The sequence below is a fragment of the Xiphias gladius genome, chromosome 15, assembly GCF_016859285.1.
Source record: "Xiphias gladius isolate SHS-SW01 ecotype Sanya breed wild chromosome 15, ASM1685928v1, whole genome shotgun sequence".
Lineage (NCBI taxonomy): Eukaryota > Metazoa > Chordata > Actinopteri > Istiophoriformes > Xiphiidae > Xiphias > Xiphias gladius.
In genome coordinates this window covers 11,541,036-11,558,851 of record NC_053414.1, presented here as the reverse complement: position 1 = coordinate 11,558,851, position 17,816 = coordinate 11,541,036, and the positions used below count along the sequence as shown (strand labels likewise).

The 17,816-nt window shown below is 39.7% G+C and overlaps 1 protein-coding gene across 1 annotated transcript in view; it reads right to left on the bottom strand.

The window, feature by feature from the left end:
• Positions 1 to 17,816, bottom strand: part of lrba (LPS responsive beige-like anchor protein) — a 191,710-nt gene that overhangs the window by 84,802 nt on the left and 89,092 nt on the right. The window contains exons 36-38 of the mRNA XM_040146675.1: positions 14,674 to 14,840; positions 531 to 655; positions 203 to 217 (exon numbers count right to left, since the gene is read on the bottom strand). Coding sequence (XP_040002609.1) covers positions 203 to 217; positions 531 to 655; positions 14,674 to 14,840 — 307 coding nt within the window. The remainder of the gene's footprint in view (positions 1 to 202; positions 218 to 530; positions 656 to 14,673; positions 14,841 to 17,816) is intronic.

Here is a 17,816-nt window from a genome sequence, read left to right as displayed (position 1 = left end):
CCTTAAATCAATAAATTAACCATAATTATACAACTCAAAATTCATTTCAGTCTTACTACAAGGGATATATATTTTATTATGTTTAGCCTATTATTCTACAAAGGAATGCATCAAAAGGCACAAATCCCAAAATGACCCCTCACTGGAACGTAAAAATCTCAATGAAGACAAACAGAAGAGGGAGGTCGTGAATCTTACTTACCACTGATATCAGCCACTGTGATGCAGTGAAGAAAAAAAGAACATTTCATGTTATTCACAGCCACTCAGTTCAAAGCAGATTTTCTGAGTAAAGCCTGGTTACACTCTGGTTATTAGTCTAGCTTTGCATAATGGGAGGTAGGCTATGAAATTATCTGTGTGAAATTCAAATGAGGGTGCTATTTTACTGTGTCTTGTGGTACCATAAATCTTTTATTGCAACGCGAGGGCTAATTTTTATTGCCTTGTACCTGGTGCTACCACCAAGCGAGTATGACAGGGAGTGGAAACAACAGGCAGGGATGAGGGGCATGGTGGATGGGACTGACCATGTTCGGCCGCGGCTTTGAGTGTAGCCTCTGAGTGAGCGGATCCAAAGGGGTTCCTGATGAAGCGACGTCGCCGCCTTAAATCGTCCTCCCAGTAGTCCAGGCGCCAGAACTCCCTCGGCCGGCTGCAATGAGACAGAAGCAGCACATGTGTTAGCAATTACCGGCCAGCATGGTATAGCAGCCCAGCATTAGTACTCGGTCCGAGCAAGCACGAATAAAGCCAGCATTGTGTTTGGTGTTTTTTTTTAACCCTCAGAATCACTCTTTAAAAACACTCACTTATACGCAAGCTTAGACCCAAATTCACTGAATCCCCGTCCTTGACACTGACACTATCTCCTTCTCAGAGGCTAAGACGTTCCCCCCCTGTTTGCCTCCTTTTTCCTCTCTCTCTCTCTCTCTTTGGAGAGAGCACTAGATGAACTGAGCACTGAGTACCATCACAGAGGAATGAGCGAATGACAGCGTGATCATTTTCCACACACTTTTGCGGCACGTGCTTCCATTCTAGGCTCATTTCAAGCCCAGCAGGATCCCTCTTGTCAGGACTCATGGCTAGCGGGATAAGGAGAAGGCCATTACAAACACAGAGGTGGATAGCATTACTAATATTAATCAATGTCGATAGCCTCCATTTTTCTCACCAATTTACATCTCCCTTTACCAGGCCTGGTTGGTAAATCATTCTACTCTCTAACTTTTAGTTAAGAGTGACTGCCATATAGTATTGTGCCTGTATGCTGTGTAGCTGTCTATGATGAAATATCACTTCGATTTTTGGAAGTGATTTTATTAAAATATGATCTAAAATATTCATTACCCATGGCTCAGAGGCAAAACAAAGCATATGAAAATCCCTTTTGCATTAAATTAGCAATTTTTTCTTCTCCAATTTAAAAGGTTTTTTAATTTAAACTCCACCGTAAAACAAAGCCGTTCATTTGTCAGAGAGTAAAAACGGCTCATGTGTTAATGATTAAAAGCTCAGGTGGGGAGGGAGAAACAACATGCACTTGGATCCTCTAACAAGACTAAATCCTGACAGCTGGACTCGAGTCAAAAAGTTGTTTTACTTGAACTAAATGTTCTGATGAGGAAAAACACTTTTAGGAAACATATTCCTAGCCTAAGATTGTCCTGAAGTTGTACTGTAGTTGGGTTTAGATATTATCCTTAAGCCCTCTGCCACAATTTACTGAGCTTGGTGAAATACTGTAAATGTCTTTAAATCCATTGTGCCTTGATTAAATGTAAATTTAGTTGATCAGCATGCTAAAAGCCCCCATTGAGCATGTACTACCTAAAACATCTAGTCACTGTTTCTTGATAAGACAAAAAAGTAATGTAAAAAAAGAAACAAGAAAAAAAAAACATTTAAACATTTTTAAAGCAAAATTTAAAAATCATGACTAGGTTGCACATAAGTGGCTGCAGTATATCCTGTGAAGGTGTAGGAAGACAGTTTATGGTTTCAGTGGCATAAGCCATGACGGCCGAACGCCAGGATACTTTATGTGTTCTACTCTTGAATGCTGCTTCTGCCTGGGGGCTCCTCACAAATCTTCAGTCCAACACCAATGATCACACAGGGGCCTCTAAAAGGGAAAGGAGTTTTACGCAAGCAAACAAACACAATTTCCAAGCGGGTCCGTTAAAAGCTTGCATGCCTTGGCTAATGAGCACCAACGATTATTGGATGTATTTGGCCAAAAGAAAAAAAAAAAAAAAGTGTCTCAAAATGCTGGATGATGAGTGGAGAGTGGCTGCTGCTGCTGCTCATATCTTAAGTCTGGATGTAACGCAGTCTGCTGAACGCATTTAATTTGGTGCATACAAGAGAGCCACAGAATACAAATACTATACAGGAAAATGTTTCACAATATAAAACTTAGCGAATTTAAAAAAATAAAATAAATAAAAAATGAATACAGATTTTTCATATTTGGGGAAATAAATCGAGGGAGAGTGTGTATGTATGTGTGCAGAATGCAAGTTGGAAAAAACACAGGAGACGCAGGTCTGTGCAGGACCAGATTTCGCACCAGTGACAAAGACCCTGCTCCATGTTTGCATGTGATAGTCTCCGAACGCAAATGGCCACTTCATCATCCTGCCTGCAATGGTATTCATCTATGAAAATAATTATCAAGGTCGTGCATGGCGCACAGCTCAGAATCAGGACGCACTCGTCTCTCATCGCATGGAAGAGGGGGGTCTGTCCCGTTCACACAATACACATTAATCCATCAGGAGCTGAACCATTGGCTGGAGTAATTAGTCACAGCATGAGGGGACCACTTCTGCCAGTCATATTCATCCAGCGCGCCATGAACAGGCGACAATGGAAGTCCTAATGATGGGGTGCTAGGAGAGGTGGACGGACGATGAAAGATACCTCGTCATCAATCCCTGATGAGAGCGCCACCGTAACAAGAATGGAGATGTACAGCGCTATGCAACCCCCATACCGTACACTGAGTGTGTTTCTACAAAGATGATAAATTATTCAGAGCTCATCCATCCTCCGAGGGCATCCTTGGCAGAATTTACTGAAGCACCATTCTTCAAAATAACAACAATTAAAATAACAAAGGGCCAGCGTTGTGCTGTGGCTCACGCCAACCACTTGTGTAATTAGTAATTAGTTCAGTCATAAAAGGTGTCTGGAAGGCCCGCTCGTTAAGGCTGAAGTGACTGTTGTCTGATGATGAAAGCGGGAGAGAGAGACACACAGAAACTGACAGAGGCAGTGTGTGTGTGTGTGTGTGTGTGTGTGTGTGTGTGTGTGTGTGTGTGTGTGTGTGTGTGTGTGTGTGCGTGTCCCTTAAAATCGCAAGCAATACTTGAATATGCATCACTGTTTGCAAGCCTTACACTAGGCTCTGAGTGTGTGTGTGTGTGTGTGTGAAGGAAGAAAATGTTGGGCCACTCTTATGTAGACCACATTTGCTACTGATGAAACCGGGCCGGAAGATTTTTATGCGAGGTAGTAAAGAGTAATCACTTTTTTTCCCTTTTTTTTTATTGAAACATCTTTTGAATGCTCTTCGGGAGTCTGGAGTTATAAATTTGAGGAAGTTTACCAACACAGAGGACAAATGTGGGAGTTCAGGTTTCTCCTTTTATGTGGCCCCGATGCTCTTACTGACTAATCAGTTAACAAAACAGTTATGCCTTCTATTTAATAGACTCAACACAAACCATCAACACACTACAAGGAGATATTTTACTGGTGGGTTCTTAAAAGGTTAAAATTGCGCTAATAAATTTTCCATTTACATCAAAACAGAGCTGGTGCCTGAGTAGATCTGGCATGGCTTTGTGACATACAAAACAAATGGTTTAATTGTATGGAGTATTCAGTAACAGAGCTGGTTCAGGATTCATGAAATGCTTATTTCTAGAGAACAGCATTTAGAAAAGCAGAGGGCCAAGTGAGCTACATTAACTATGTCCTACACAATAAGCTATTCCCTGACCTGTCGGTGCTGTTTACCCAAATAAAAAGCACGAAGCACATCCATTTACATGAATGTATCTCGGTATGACAGCTGGTGACTGAAATTAAATTATTTGAACTTCCTGTAACTACTGTTTTTAAAGCACTATGCAATATAAGGTCAGTGGCACTGATAGTCAGCGAAAATGCCGTTCAATGTTTAACTTTGAAACAAATTTAAAAAGTTTTATTTTCTTTTTATACATGAATTGATTATGGGATTTCTTTTTAGAGTTTTCTGTCTTTTGTTGCAGATTATTACAGTTTCCTGCAGCACCAACCCTATTTCCCTTGGGGGCTATTAAGGCTTAATCTTATCCTAAATGTAACACTAATCTAGCATTAAGAAACTAAAATAAACAATCATAATCCAAGTCACCTCTATTAATCATCACATATTATTGAGATTACTGGGTTTCTAAGTAGTTGTGCATGATGGCCAGCATTGCTGTTTATCATTATCAAACGGCTGGTTTAAACATGTTAATAGATTGTCTCTGCAGGTCCTGAAAGTTTGATAGCGCCGCTGTTTGAAAGGCAACGATTGTTCATTTGCTGACAAGGACAAATGATTGTCATCCATCAACATCCAATCCGACAGGACTGTCCAGAGACAAATGCATGCACCATTTTCAGTGTTTAAAATTTCCTTTTTGTTATATAACTGACAATAGAAACTGATATTCGAACTGGAAAAACCTCAAATTTCCTTCCTGATTATTTTATATTACTTCATTCGTATTCAGCTTTTTGGGAAAGCTAGAAATGACTTTTGGTGAATGTGGGAGGTAAAGAAAAATACTACTTGCATGGGTTTATCCTCAAAGCATTTGATATTATGTAAATGATAACATGACCTTTATCATAGCAAGCAGGACTTGCAGAGTGAATATGCTTTCATATATCACTACAAGCGACTGCACTTTGGCACAAACAGTCATTCATAACCTTTCTGCTAAATTAATTTGAGTACAGTCAATGAGACATGCATATGCAGAGTAGATTTCTCTCCTTGCTTATTTTATATTAATGCCAGTTCCTATTGGCAGTCCTCAAATTGCTCAAACATTGCTGCTATCCCCAGGATCATTTTGCTACGATTTGCATAAACCATGTGTTTAGAAGAAGCGGGAGAGCAGGAATAGATTGAGGATATGTCATGTTGAGGACTGGTTGCTGGAGCACTGGCTCTTTGTCAAACAGTGGCAGCGATCGCTTCAATGGTATCTCCAGACTCAAATTAAAATGAAACAGGACCAAATACCTTCCCACTGAAATTGTTTGGCATGATTAAGTCTAGCCGAAGTGATTTTCTATATGTGCATTAATGCTTATCCTTCCCTCTCCAATGAGGTGTACAGGAGACCACCTCATGTGTGTATGTTAATTCACCTCAACTAATGTTGTTTACAAGATTTACCAGAGGTAATGTTAGGGTCACAGACCCGGCAACATTTCCATCTTACCTTCTGAAATGACAGTCTACATGTAATTTTGCCCATCCTTATTATTAATCACAGGATCAAGTCATTTAATTTGTCTATTTTTTATATGAATTAAAATATTGGGCAATGACTGATCAGATCTGTAATGAAAAATGTATAAAAACATATTTACTTGAAGACTCTTCATATGATTAGAGAGAAAAAAATTGAACTAAAAATGTAAAATCTTGGCTTACATGTGAGCTAAGAAATTCACTCACACTAAAACGAAGTCCATGTACATTTACATCTTTTGGTTTTACTCTCTTGTTAACTCCCTTTTCACTGAATTTGCTGCCAACACACAAGAGTTCACACACTCTCATTACCAAAACAACATACGCACCTACCACTCCTCCCAATTAACTCCAATTTATCCGAGAGCTTTCAAAAACCAATGTGAAAAAAAAAAAGAGGGAGTGATATTGTATCTCTGCAACATCACCAGCTTGTGAGGATCAAAGTGCTCCCGTGGGTGGGAGGCAAAAGGCTTCAGACTCCCCACAATGCAGTGCAGCCAAATGAAATAATGCAAATCGAGCCTTAATTACCACCAGCCTAGTCTGCAGCTTCCAATTAGCAGTAATTACACTCAGTGTAAATTCACCAACAAAAAGCCAGACAATTACACACTGATTATAGCAGATTTCATGGGAGGTAAAAGTATTGTGTTTAGTAAGGTTGTAAATATTGACCGAAGGACAGGAATGTTTAACATGCTGTGAAAAACGTATTTCCAATCCAATGAAAATTGTTTTTATTCTTTAATGTTAAAATAGTGTCAGTGTTTGCCTCATGAATATTATCTAAGCATCAAAAACATAATAAATAGTATATACAGACTTCCACTGCTACAGCCATGAAGTGGTACCATCTGTATTTTTGATGAAGAGTCACATTTTTCCTGTGATTTTGACAACACGCATTTAAGGCCATTTATCACCACTACTGCGAAGTAATGAGGGCATCCACTGGACCGGAGTTGCATAATTCTGCCATTACTGGCCCATTGTAATAATCTTCTGACCTCTAGCTTTCAGAGCTGATCTTGAATGGTATGACAAATTTGAACCCGTACCCACATTTCCAGCACACCCCAAAAGAAAAACACAGTGGAGAAGCTCAAGGTCAAGTCTAGGGAAGGTTTTTTTTTTCAGTCCAAAAGTCCACATGTATAAACACAAATATGGTACCGTGTTTAACCTTACACCTCAAATGCTAAAACCAACTAAGAGTTTCAGAGTAAAAGGCTTTGTAAAAAAAAAAATAAAATAAAATAAATTTAAAAAAAGCACAGATTTTGAAACATTTCAGTTTAATTTATGAAACTACACAAAACCAAAAAAAAATGAAACTCATCGTGCTTGTTAGCTCTCTAGTACTTTATTAAACAAATCTGTCGTGTCTACATACTAGCGTGTTCTGCTTCAACATGATACAGGACTGCAAGGCTCGGCAATCTCATCTAGCAAGGCTGTCTGCTATTCATGAGCACCTCCTCCCCTCTCTCCATCATACTGCTGTGCCCATTACACAGCACTTATAGCACAGTGCACGTACGTCTGTGTCAAGTGCAGCAATTCCAGTGCACAGTGATTGAGACAATCATATATACAGAAGTCTGACTAACTATAATTGCCATGTAGTTATCGCTTCATTTGAGAGTATTAACTAAAAAAAAAAATTAAACAGTGACAATAACAACAGTGGTGTGTGTGTGTATGTGTCTGTCTATATATATATATATATATATATATATATATATATATATATATATATATAAATAAACACTTTATTAGGCATACTGTATAGTCTAATGCAATCCAATGCAAATGTTTAGAGAGAAAGTCTACTTTTATCATGCCTATAATCTTCAATCTTCGTTTTCTTTTGGTACTACACAACGTGTGTAAAGTCTATTCTCTGCTCTTTTAATTCTATTTTCTATTATTCACATTTTTTTCCTGTACCAAGTATGCTTATCTGCAAATAACTGTGTCTCAACTGCTGTAATAGAATTTCACTATTTCCCTCTATCTATTATCAATATCAACTCTTAAAATCACAGACATCAACATCGAACTCCCCTGGTTTTTTCCTCTGAGGGTGGTGCTGAACTTGAACTCAGACACAGGAATGGGGGTGTAAAGTAAATCTACAGCAAGAATAAAAGCTGAAGATCTATGAGTAAAGGATGATCCTCAGTCTTCCACTCTCTATACCGGGGAACATCGGGGTTTTATGTGTCCTTTTTCCTGCTTTAGTTGCACAAGAAAGTGCTGAATTTCTAAAGATAAAGGCGATTTTTTGGCAAATGGTGGAAATAGCTAAATAAATGGCCTGCTGGTCCCATGGTGTAATTACAGTGGCTAGAAGCATACCAATCCATCATGAGGAAGAGGGGGGGCTGACACGCTGCAAAGGGGTTAGTCAAAGGAGATAGCCTTTGACTAACTACTGGCCCCGGACAATCGATACTCTGCAGATATTGCATCCAGGGAGAAAGGAGGAGAAAAAAAAAAGCCCTAAAAACTTCCCAAATGGCTTTTCATTCAGATATTGATCAGCAGCCTTTTATCATGACCTTGCTCCACCAAGGCCATATACTTTCTTAAGGGTATATGAAACTCATAAATCTGAGAGTTGCTACAGAGTCACACTGAGCAGCGAGGCAGCGAGGCGGGATGGTGTAATTGGTCTTTCTGGGATGGCGGCCTTCATTCATACTTCATAACAAGGATTCCATTACATTTCTGAGCTGCTTGAAAGAGGACGGACGGACAAACTTGACCATATCTACTGAAAAAAGCAGCCAAACAACAGGCATGAAAATCCAAAACTCCAAGACCAATGTCTGGTATTTTAAAAAGAACCAACTTTTATATCATTAATTGTGATAACTAACATAATTTCAATGAACATATCAGGAGCATGACAGGTGGTATCACTGAAGGGGTACTTTAGCTCATCTGATATGGATGGTTAAGAAAAAAAAAAAAAAAAAAAAAAAAGGTTGTGAAAAAATCATTTCCACGATCACGGTTAAAGGTATCAGTTTTCACTTAACCACTTGCCTTTTTTTTCCTTTTAAAGGAGCCACTGAGTGTCATTTTTCAGCCTTAGTCTACACTCCAACACTTAACCATGCTAACATATGGACATCATCAGATGTTAATATGTTCCACCATGACACTTTGTTACTATTCCTTACAACCCCGGCCACTGTACTGTATATACAGTCGAGGTAAATGTTATCATTAAGGCTATATTCTTATTCATATCCATGAGCCAGACTGCACGGTAGGGCCTTAGTGGCACATTGTTTTATGGAACTGATGGAACGCACGTCTGTCAAACTTGAACAGTCTCCCCAGAGATTTAAGGAACATCCTTTTTGTCCCCGTCACAACTTTTCTGTCCCAGACACATGTCACCGTGCATGATTAATGAGGTGGAGGGTTTCACGTTAAACCCGTTTAAGGACTTTTGTGCTGGAGATCTCTGTGTGATACTAAGAGTCTCGTTTACAAAGATGAACAGAACCTGAGACAGGCTTGCATTTCTTTGTGCTGTATGTTTATGCTATATGTTTATGACAGTATCAAGGCAGATGGATGACCACAACTCAAGTCCCAAGCTAATTGGTTTTTGAAGTAGTGGGGACATGGACATAAAGGAAACAACTGTCTCTGCCTTAGATGAGACAGGAGCTACGGACTGCTACAGCTGCCACTGCTCAGCACATCGGGTCATGCTTGTGTTTAGACTGCAAGTATTTATAAGCAAACCAAAAGCCATTACCAGTTAAAAATGACCAGTTAAGTACTGTGCAAAGCAATGGACTTTTTTCAGTGTGAAGAAGGGCTAATTTCAAAGATTATCTACTGTAGATGCAACTAAACAACCATCCTGACTTAATTCTGTTGGAGCATTTTACTAAAATTGGTTCTAAAACAAAGAGATTAGCTAATCACTAAAGATTAGCGTACAAGTGATATTCAGCTGCTCCATAAAAATGTAGGGGGCATAAATCAGTACAAATCACGATCAAGAAAGACTGGGGATCTACACTGTTTATTCTGTTCCCAAATACAACAAAGGCAATCTGGGGGTCAGATAAGTCAGCAGCTGCATAGTTTTCCATCCAGCAAACAAGACACACTCTCAACCTTTTACATACGGATTTACAAAATCACTCATCGGCATGGCTTAGTATATACTGCAGCTAGAGGAAAGGATGTTGGGGGGGAAATGTCCCTGTCTTGTCTTTGTCTCCATCTCAACTTTTGATGCTTCAGTAACAAATATCTCTCTCTCATCCCGTTCCATCCACTGCCCTCTCTCTTTCTCTGTCTTCCTGCCCCTCTCGTGTCATGCATTTCCGAGGGCCAGTGTACTCTAAACAGTTATGTTCTTGTTTCCTATGGTTATAATCTCCACTGACGTGCTGGAGTCCCATTTCCTTTTTCAGCTCTGCGTGCACAGTACCAGCGCAGCCGTAATGTACAGTGTGTCCATTAAACATACACGCAAGGCAGCGCAGACATTGTGCAGACCTCGGCTTTAACACATGCATTACATTCGGTATTATGTATCATAATTGTGATTTAAGTCTGGAATGAAAGTACACTACTAGAGATGAATCTGGCTGCTGAAGCCTCTCATGCAATCATTTATTTAAAGAAAATACTATGTGGCCATGAATGTCCTCGCTGAAGCAAGCATAACTAAATGGTATGTTCAGAGCCTTAATAATTGATTACTTGGAAGTGATACAGTTGTAATCCAGAAGAGGAGGTTCAACGAGAGGGATAAAACTAACAAAAGGACAACAAGCAGCAGAGTTGCAATTTGATTTGATCATTCATAGGAGTAATGCCTTAATGGCTATTTCCTCAATCAGCTTCTTAATATGCGTGATGGCGTCCTACATTAATATAAAAACCGTGTCAAAGATAAAACTGTTTTTGTTCATTTTCAATCGAGAGATTCCTATATTTGTGTTTTTGTCTGTGGCCCTCTCGGCGGTTTGAAGTAGGTGTGTCAACGTTGGAAAAAGGTGATGTCACATATTTCTGTGAACCAAGCAGAATTTTGCAAAATGTGTGTGTTTTGACAGTCATGTGGTTGTTTGTTTATGTTGCCAGGGAAATGCCACTGTAAATAAAAACTAATCACACCACACCCACATAGTCTTGATTAAGCCGAGATTTTGAGTTTTAAACTCTGAATAAACAAAACCTACTCTAAGGATCTTTTTAATCCAAACTTTGATTATGAACCTCTTATTTACTCATGAACATTCAATTTTACACAGAAATACTTATAATTGGAAACCAAGTTGTCACATTCTGAAAATATATTAAGTGTTTGAGTCATTATTGAGCAAAAATACCAAACATTTATTATTTCTAGGTTTCTAAATGTGAGGATTTGCTGCTTTTCTCTGTTTGGTATCATTGTAAAGTGAACACACGTCGGACTCTGTGATGAGCTTTTTTTTTTCTTTTTCTCATTTCTTAGCGTAAAGGTAAATATTGATAGTAAAATATTCAAAAGATCAAGGGATAATGAGAGCAATCATTTGTTGCAACACTAATGAACAGCTGAGATTGTAAGAAGAAAAGAGTAGGCACTGGAAAATGGATACTACAGTACTTGCTCTGTGCTTACTTTTTTTATGCATCAAATACAACGCTGCATTTCTGTTGGATATTTGATGCATGTTGTTATTGTTAATAATAATAATAATAATAATAAATAACAACAACAATTATAACTGATAAATCATTTCTATAAGTTGCTTTATCCATATTATCTGAAGAGGTATTGTTAAAAGAGAACCTAACCAAAAAAGAAAATTAAAATTAAATCAGATGGTGACACAAACCATCCCCAGTTTTTTGTGCAGACACCATTCAATGTGTCATGGATAGGAGGGACAAATCCTTTTCCGGGACTAACTGTGAATGTTCTGCCCCGGCTTCTTCCCCTCAATAGTGCACTGGTGAAATGACATAGCACAAGATAAAATAGTAATGCTAATATCAATAGTTTGTCCATTACAGGTCAGCTAACTGTCCAGAGGAACAGTTACAAAACCGTTCTTTTTCGATCACACAAGGCCGATCAATACGCAGGCATACTGTTTCAATTTTGCTGGCATTGATTTTCTCTATAACACTCCGACCCTAAAGCATTCGTCTTTCTGAAGGAAGGAAGATTTGATTTACTGAAGAAAAATTGGAGTGCACATCACAAAGATTTTTTGCCGGGCGGGAGTTTGACATGTCAAAAGATGGATGTCTCTTGGCTGGGAAGCCTCTAGCCTAAGGGTGTCCATTAGAGCAGTGGTGCTGCAGAAAATGAGCTGCTTATATGAGGGAGGAGGAGCAGAGGGAGAGGAGTTTGTGCTTGGGCTGTGTATGTTTTGGGGGGCTAGCTGTAGGTGAGGACTGTTAGAGTAAATCGGGAATAAAAAAGGATGCTGATACAGCCTTAAAAGAAAAGAGTAAGACAAAGTAGGAGAGCAGAAAATGCCAGGGAGTATACCTAAACCTCTGCATCTTGAATAATGCTTCCATTTGCTTCAAAGAGACTGGCTACATCAGTAGATTGTCAACAGCTCTGGATTTAAAAAAAAAAAAAGTGTGCTTCTACATCACACTCCAACCTTTTTCAGCTTCAGTCACCTTCCTTTTACTTTCCCCGCTTCCTGCATCCAGAGTGAATTTCCATGGTACATTAGTCAGCCTATTAGAATGCAATAAAGAGAAGGTATGAGAGGGGAAAAAAGAGGAGAGGAGTGCATGTCCCCAGAGACTGTGAGCTGGCGTTCTCCATCATCTACCCTCATCTCCTCTCTCTGTCCGTCGACTTTGTCTAGGTGTCATATACATGAAAGATGATTCCTGACCCAAATAAACACTACAGCAGTGTGGATGCTCAGTGGACCCAGGCTCGGGGGGGGGGGGGGGCTGGAGAGATGTGGACAGAAAAAAATGACATCTGCCAGTTGTTTCATTTGTGGGCATCTTGCTACCTGTTCATTTACTTTTTCCCCCCTCTTAAAAAGACAGCAGGCTGCCATGTTGTACACCTGAGTCTCAAGGTACCAGATCAGAAATGTATGGACGGACAGGCAGTCGCCCCATCTGTCTGGCTCTGGATCTGTCTATGTCTTGACACTAGATGACAGATAGATACTGCCTTTGTCTTGGTGGAAGGAATCCTCCCTGGCCAATCACTTTTACAACTGAAGTAGATAGTTAAACAAGAAAGAGCAAATGACAAGGAATGAGGGGAAAAAGGGAGTGCTGTGATGAAGAGAAAGGAAAAAAGAGAAAGAAAGAACCACAGACAACAAAGACAAAACCGTGGAATGGAAAAGGGAAAATCACCTAACACCTCTTTTCTCCAGAGGCCAGGGCTGCAGTAAGCTGGATATTAAGACACAAATTGCATTCAGACAGGTCACACTATGTCAGAAAATATTAGATGCCTGCCATGAGGAAACAACAATTCCCTTCAGATTGTGAGAAAATAATATTTTCATTTTCAGACTCTTTATTGAATGGAAACTTTGGGGAATAGGTTTTTATGGCGTGTGAGGGGGCAGGCTTGGATTTTACACTGCGCAACAAAAGGTCGTAATCATTGCTGCGTATTGTCTTTGTGCTCCTGGATTTTATTTTCACAGCTGGAAAAAGGTTGTGGGTTTCATTGTGTGTGTCCGTCCATCCCCTCCCCATTCTTATTTACAGGCAGGGAATGCTGCTGCACCACACGCTTTGTGTATGAGTGGGATTAGGGAAAGGACCACTCTTAAATTGGGACGCCTGCAGGTGTGCTTGACAGTTTTTTTTTTTTTTCTCCTGTGTTCATCTTTTCCTTATACTTGTTCTTTTTCTGGGGTTGGCCGCACCAGATGTTTCTTCTATGCCCGCATACCACGAGCTCTGGTGCAAAGCTGCACCACCTGACCTTCACAGTAATTGACCAAAAATATTGATGTAATGGCACAGGACTGATTGTGATTTATTAAAAGAGCGCTGCACTCCAAGGCCCAGTGCCAATGGCTCCCTGCGCCCATCGGCAGCCATTAGGAAAACCATCAATAGCACAGCAGCATAAAGGACCAGTAATGGGAGACTTTTCTGGCCAGAGCTCGTAGAACACAATCTCCATAGTAAATAGTATAGCCTTGTGTGAGTACACATGGAGACTAATAGAGAGAAAGAGATGGGAGGAGGAGAGGGAGGGAGAGAGATGGGATCAAGGAAAGTAAAAGATGACAAATAACACACCACACGATGATATAAGAGACCAAAATAGAGAAGCAAAACAAAGGCAGCCAGAGATAGACTCCTGATCCAATAGCAAACTAACCCTCGCCAGACGAGTCTCCAGAGAGTTAGTTCAGTCTAACAAGCGTGAGCCAGCAGCCGTCTCTCCAGCTCACTATTACACACTACCTGCACAAATGTCCATCATTAGGGAATAGCGGCATTGGATTCTGCTGCCTATTTGGCGAAACAAATACAGAGGATAAGGTTCCCTCTGTTCTTAATGGGAGCGGAGCTGTTTAAATGGCTTTCATGTCTCTCCCGAGCCAATGCATTATTCAACCCACAGCTGACATTTTCACCTTTACAAATCTAATTTAATCAAAGTCATGAGTATTGGGGGTGAGAAAGATTATGATGAAATTAAAACCATTACAGTGGCTTGAATCATTTTCAAGGCTGAGAAAATTACATATTATGAACACCGTTCATAAAAAAACAAAACAGGTGCATCCCCTTGATTAAACCCAGTCACTTATTGTCGCGTGAAAATATCCTGGCATGTCGGAAACAGAACATAATTATGATAAAATATAGAATCAAAAGAATATTTCTAATTTTAATTCATAAAACTAAAATACGCAAACAAATGCCATGTATAAAGAATGGATTAAACATGTACATAATGTAAATTGTATTGTGTGAATGTGTGTGAGAGCCAGTGGGCCTCAGCGAAAAAAGGAAGAAAACCTCAACAGCACCACAGATTTTTTTTTCCCTCCCATCACGATAAATTCTGAAATATTTTAAAAAGTAACCTCTTTAAATAAATTCTGTTTTAATCTTGTTTTTAGACACAGTTTTTGTTTTACCTTATGGAAGAGTTTCCCCAGGCTCCATGTTTGTCAGTCAGGATGTTGACTATCTTCTGGATGAGCTGTGTGGCTGTCACATGGTCGCGGTACTTGGCTGCTCGGATCAGGTGGTCACACATTTTCTCCTCATCTCGCTTCTCTGCTGCATACTGAGCACAGTTAGACTGGAAAGGAGAGACAAAAAGATGCACTATACATTCTGCAAATTAAGGTGTCACAAGTGTGAACACTGCAAATGCATATACAAATGTGTCAAGAAATAAAAGTATACAGCATATAAATGTATTAATATTTTGTAAATAATACATAGGGCCAAAACCAGTCTACAGGAAGAAACGATACGGACACCAGCATGCAGTGTTTTCACATATAGAAACTTTACTCTGAGTAGAACCAAATGAAAAGCATAGGGTCATTTCTGTCCTCTTGTCATGTTGATTAATAACAGTGGACATGTATTTACTAATGCCCTCCAGCGCACCAAATAACACGATACCCACAATGCACAGGGAGGACATTTTTCTCTGTCGGAATTTGTTATCAGAATGGGCCTTTGAACTCTGCAGCGATGGCAAAAGTAAAACACCTTCTGAAAATAACAGCTATAATTTGAAACAGTGTTTTGATTTCCAATCTTTATTTCAGAACCAATTTCACTTCCAAACTCATGTTGAACTCATGGCTTACTCTGAAAGAATTGTTTCAAAGTGATAATCCTATTGAAGGTGAGCATGAGGAGAGGGACAAAGAAAGAAACATGGGCTATGAATAGCAAATCTAGACATGCAGATCATCAGGCTAGCAATGGTGCATTTATATTTTCTTCCACATGCTCTGAGTACAGCTACTAAAGCTAATGGCAGTATTAAGAATGAAAACACATTCAATTATTAATGCTGCAATGATTTCGTATTACTGTCCTTATCAAATTAACATTAAACTAACTCATTGATACAACAGCCACCGAGTAAGTATTAACCCAGATGCATGGCTTAACAAATGCAACCTGTTTTCTCAAAGTTACCAGTAAAACGCTTTATAATGGGTCCTCCTCTTCAATTTGAACGACAACATTTCATATCCGACAGAAAATCTATAGGCATAAATCACATTAGAGGGGCTTTTCTGCAGGCTGCTGGGCCTTAATTATCAATCTGTGTCTCTTTGTGTGGCATTAAAGTGGGCCTTGACCTTCCAGCATGATGACCTGGGAAACAGCAAAGTAGAGGGAGTATGGAAGAGGGATTGCTGGGTAAATGTTTCAGATTTTAAACCAGAGAAGGTTTTGCTTTGCTGCATGTGTGTGTGTGTGTGTGTGTGTGTGTGTGTGTGTGTGTGTGTGTGTGTGTGTGTGTGTGTGTGTGTGTGTGTGTGTGTTGCATGCCCATTAATCTTGATCGGTGAAGGTAAAGGCAAGTAAGAGTGGGACATAGTGGAAAACTGGACCAAAGGAATTGACTCAGAGGACAACATATAAAGTCCAACAATTCTGGTTGTGCTCAATATAAAATTATTCCAGAAGATACTGTATGATGTACTTATAGAGACAATATTTAATCAGGAACAACAGAAAAACATTTTCCAAAGATCTATCAATTTATACATAATTATAAAAATGATCAATTTTCTCAAAATAAATGCTAATGTGGATTTCCATCCTTTTAACAGATTTAAGTAGCAGGACTATAAAGACTCCATTTCCATCTGCCCACGTCTGAGACATGTAAAGTCTGCAGGACTAATCAGCAGTGCTGGGTTCACACTCATAACCATAAACAAACACTTCATCACCTGTGTGTTGAGCCTGCCCAAACACCCAAACCCTCCATGCTGTAATGGGCTTTTCTCATATCCGAAGCCAAAGTCGACTACGGGCGAAAAGGCCAAAAAGACAGACTCACCCCTAAAATAACAACCAAAAAGGCTGAACACATAAGTAGAGCCATTAAAACCTAAATTTGGGTTTGCTTGTAAGTGGAAAAGACAAGTCACTGTTAATTCTGGGGGTCATTCCATTGATGTGAAGTCAGAGAATATGCACTGGCATTATGAAGGACTTATTATGTTGTTATTATGAAGGTTAAAGTGAAGAACTAAATCTCCCTGCTTGGCAACATCCCGTATTCACTTCAATCCAGGTCCACTGACAGGATAAAGGACAGAAACCAAAAAGGGGCATTTGGGGTATTTTCAAACAAACTTTTCTTTCATTCCTTTCAAAGAATGTTGAGGAAAAACATAAGAAGTCAATTAACAGTATCTGTTCCCATTTGCAAGTGGGAACATGCCTCCTTTGGAGTGACTGAAGCAGTCAGTGTGCATATTTTGACAAGAAAACAACCATAAAAAGACATGCTCAGGTTTAAGCACTTCCATTTACTGAGTTAAAAGAGGGCAGCTGAGGAACAGGGATGGCAGACTATGCTCTGTTAGCTTCCTAGCCAGACAGCCACCAGGGCACAACTTGCTGGCAATGAGAGCATTATGACTTGCGACACTGTAATCATGGGCAGCACCTTCCATTACATGGCCTGGCTGACAGGGTCGGCTGGCGTGGGTGCCTGCTCTGCCGCAGGAGACAGCTTGGTGAGGACGAAATGATAATGGCTGGCATTAATCGAGTCAATTACACTGATTCATGTCTCCCACAATTCATTCACAGTTCAAATAAATAAATATGGATGTGTGTTGGAGTTTGGAGGGGAAATGGGCTGTGCAAGAGAAGCGAAAGGGGAGTGGAAAGAAAATGGCAACACACACCTACAGAGAGAGAGTATTAAAACATGTATTTTAATCACATCACTGAACACATCAGAGAACACGCACACAAGCTTTCTGCTGTTAAAAATTGTTGTTGTGGTTATCACTGCAACTCGCTCATGTTTTTGCCATGCTGATTTTAAAGATAATGAGGAGGAGAGAACCAGGAGAGTTTCACAGTGGTGGTGTTGTACCAATGTCAGCCTTATCTAAATGCTGTAGTTGTTGTCAGATGATGCCTTGGCTCCCCCTCCTCCTCTCCTTATTTGGGTTGAGAGGGTTAACCAGTATAATAGGCTGGAGAATGGAGGCTCATTACAAGATATCAGCCCTATGTTTATCAATTAGAGTGACAGAGAAAGGTCTAGTGGTGTTGCTGT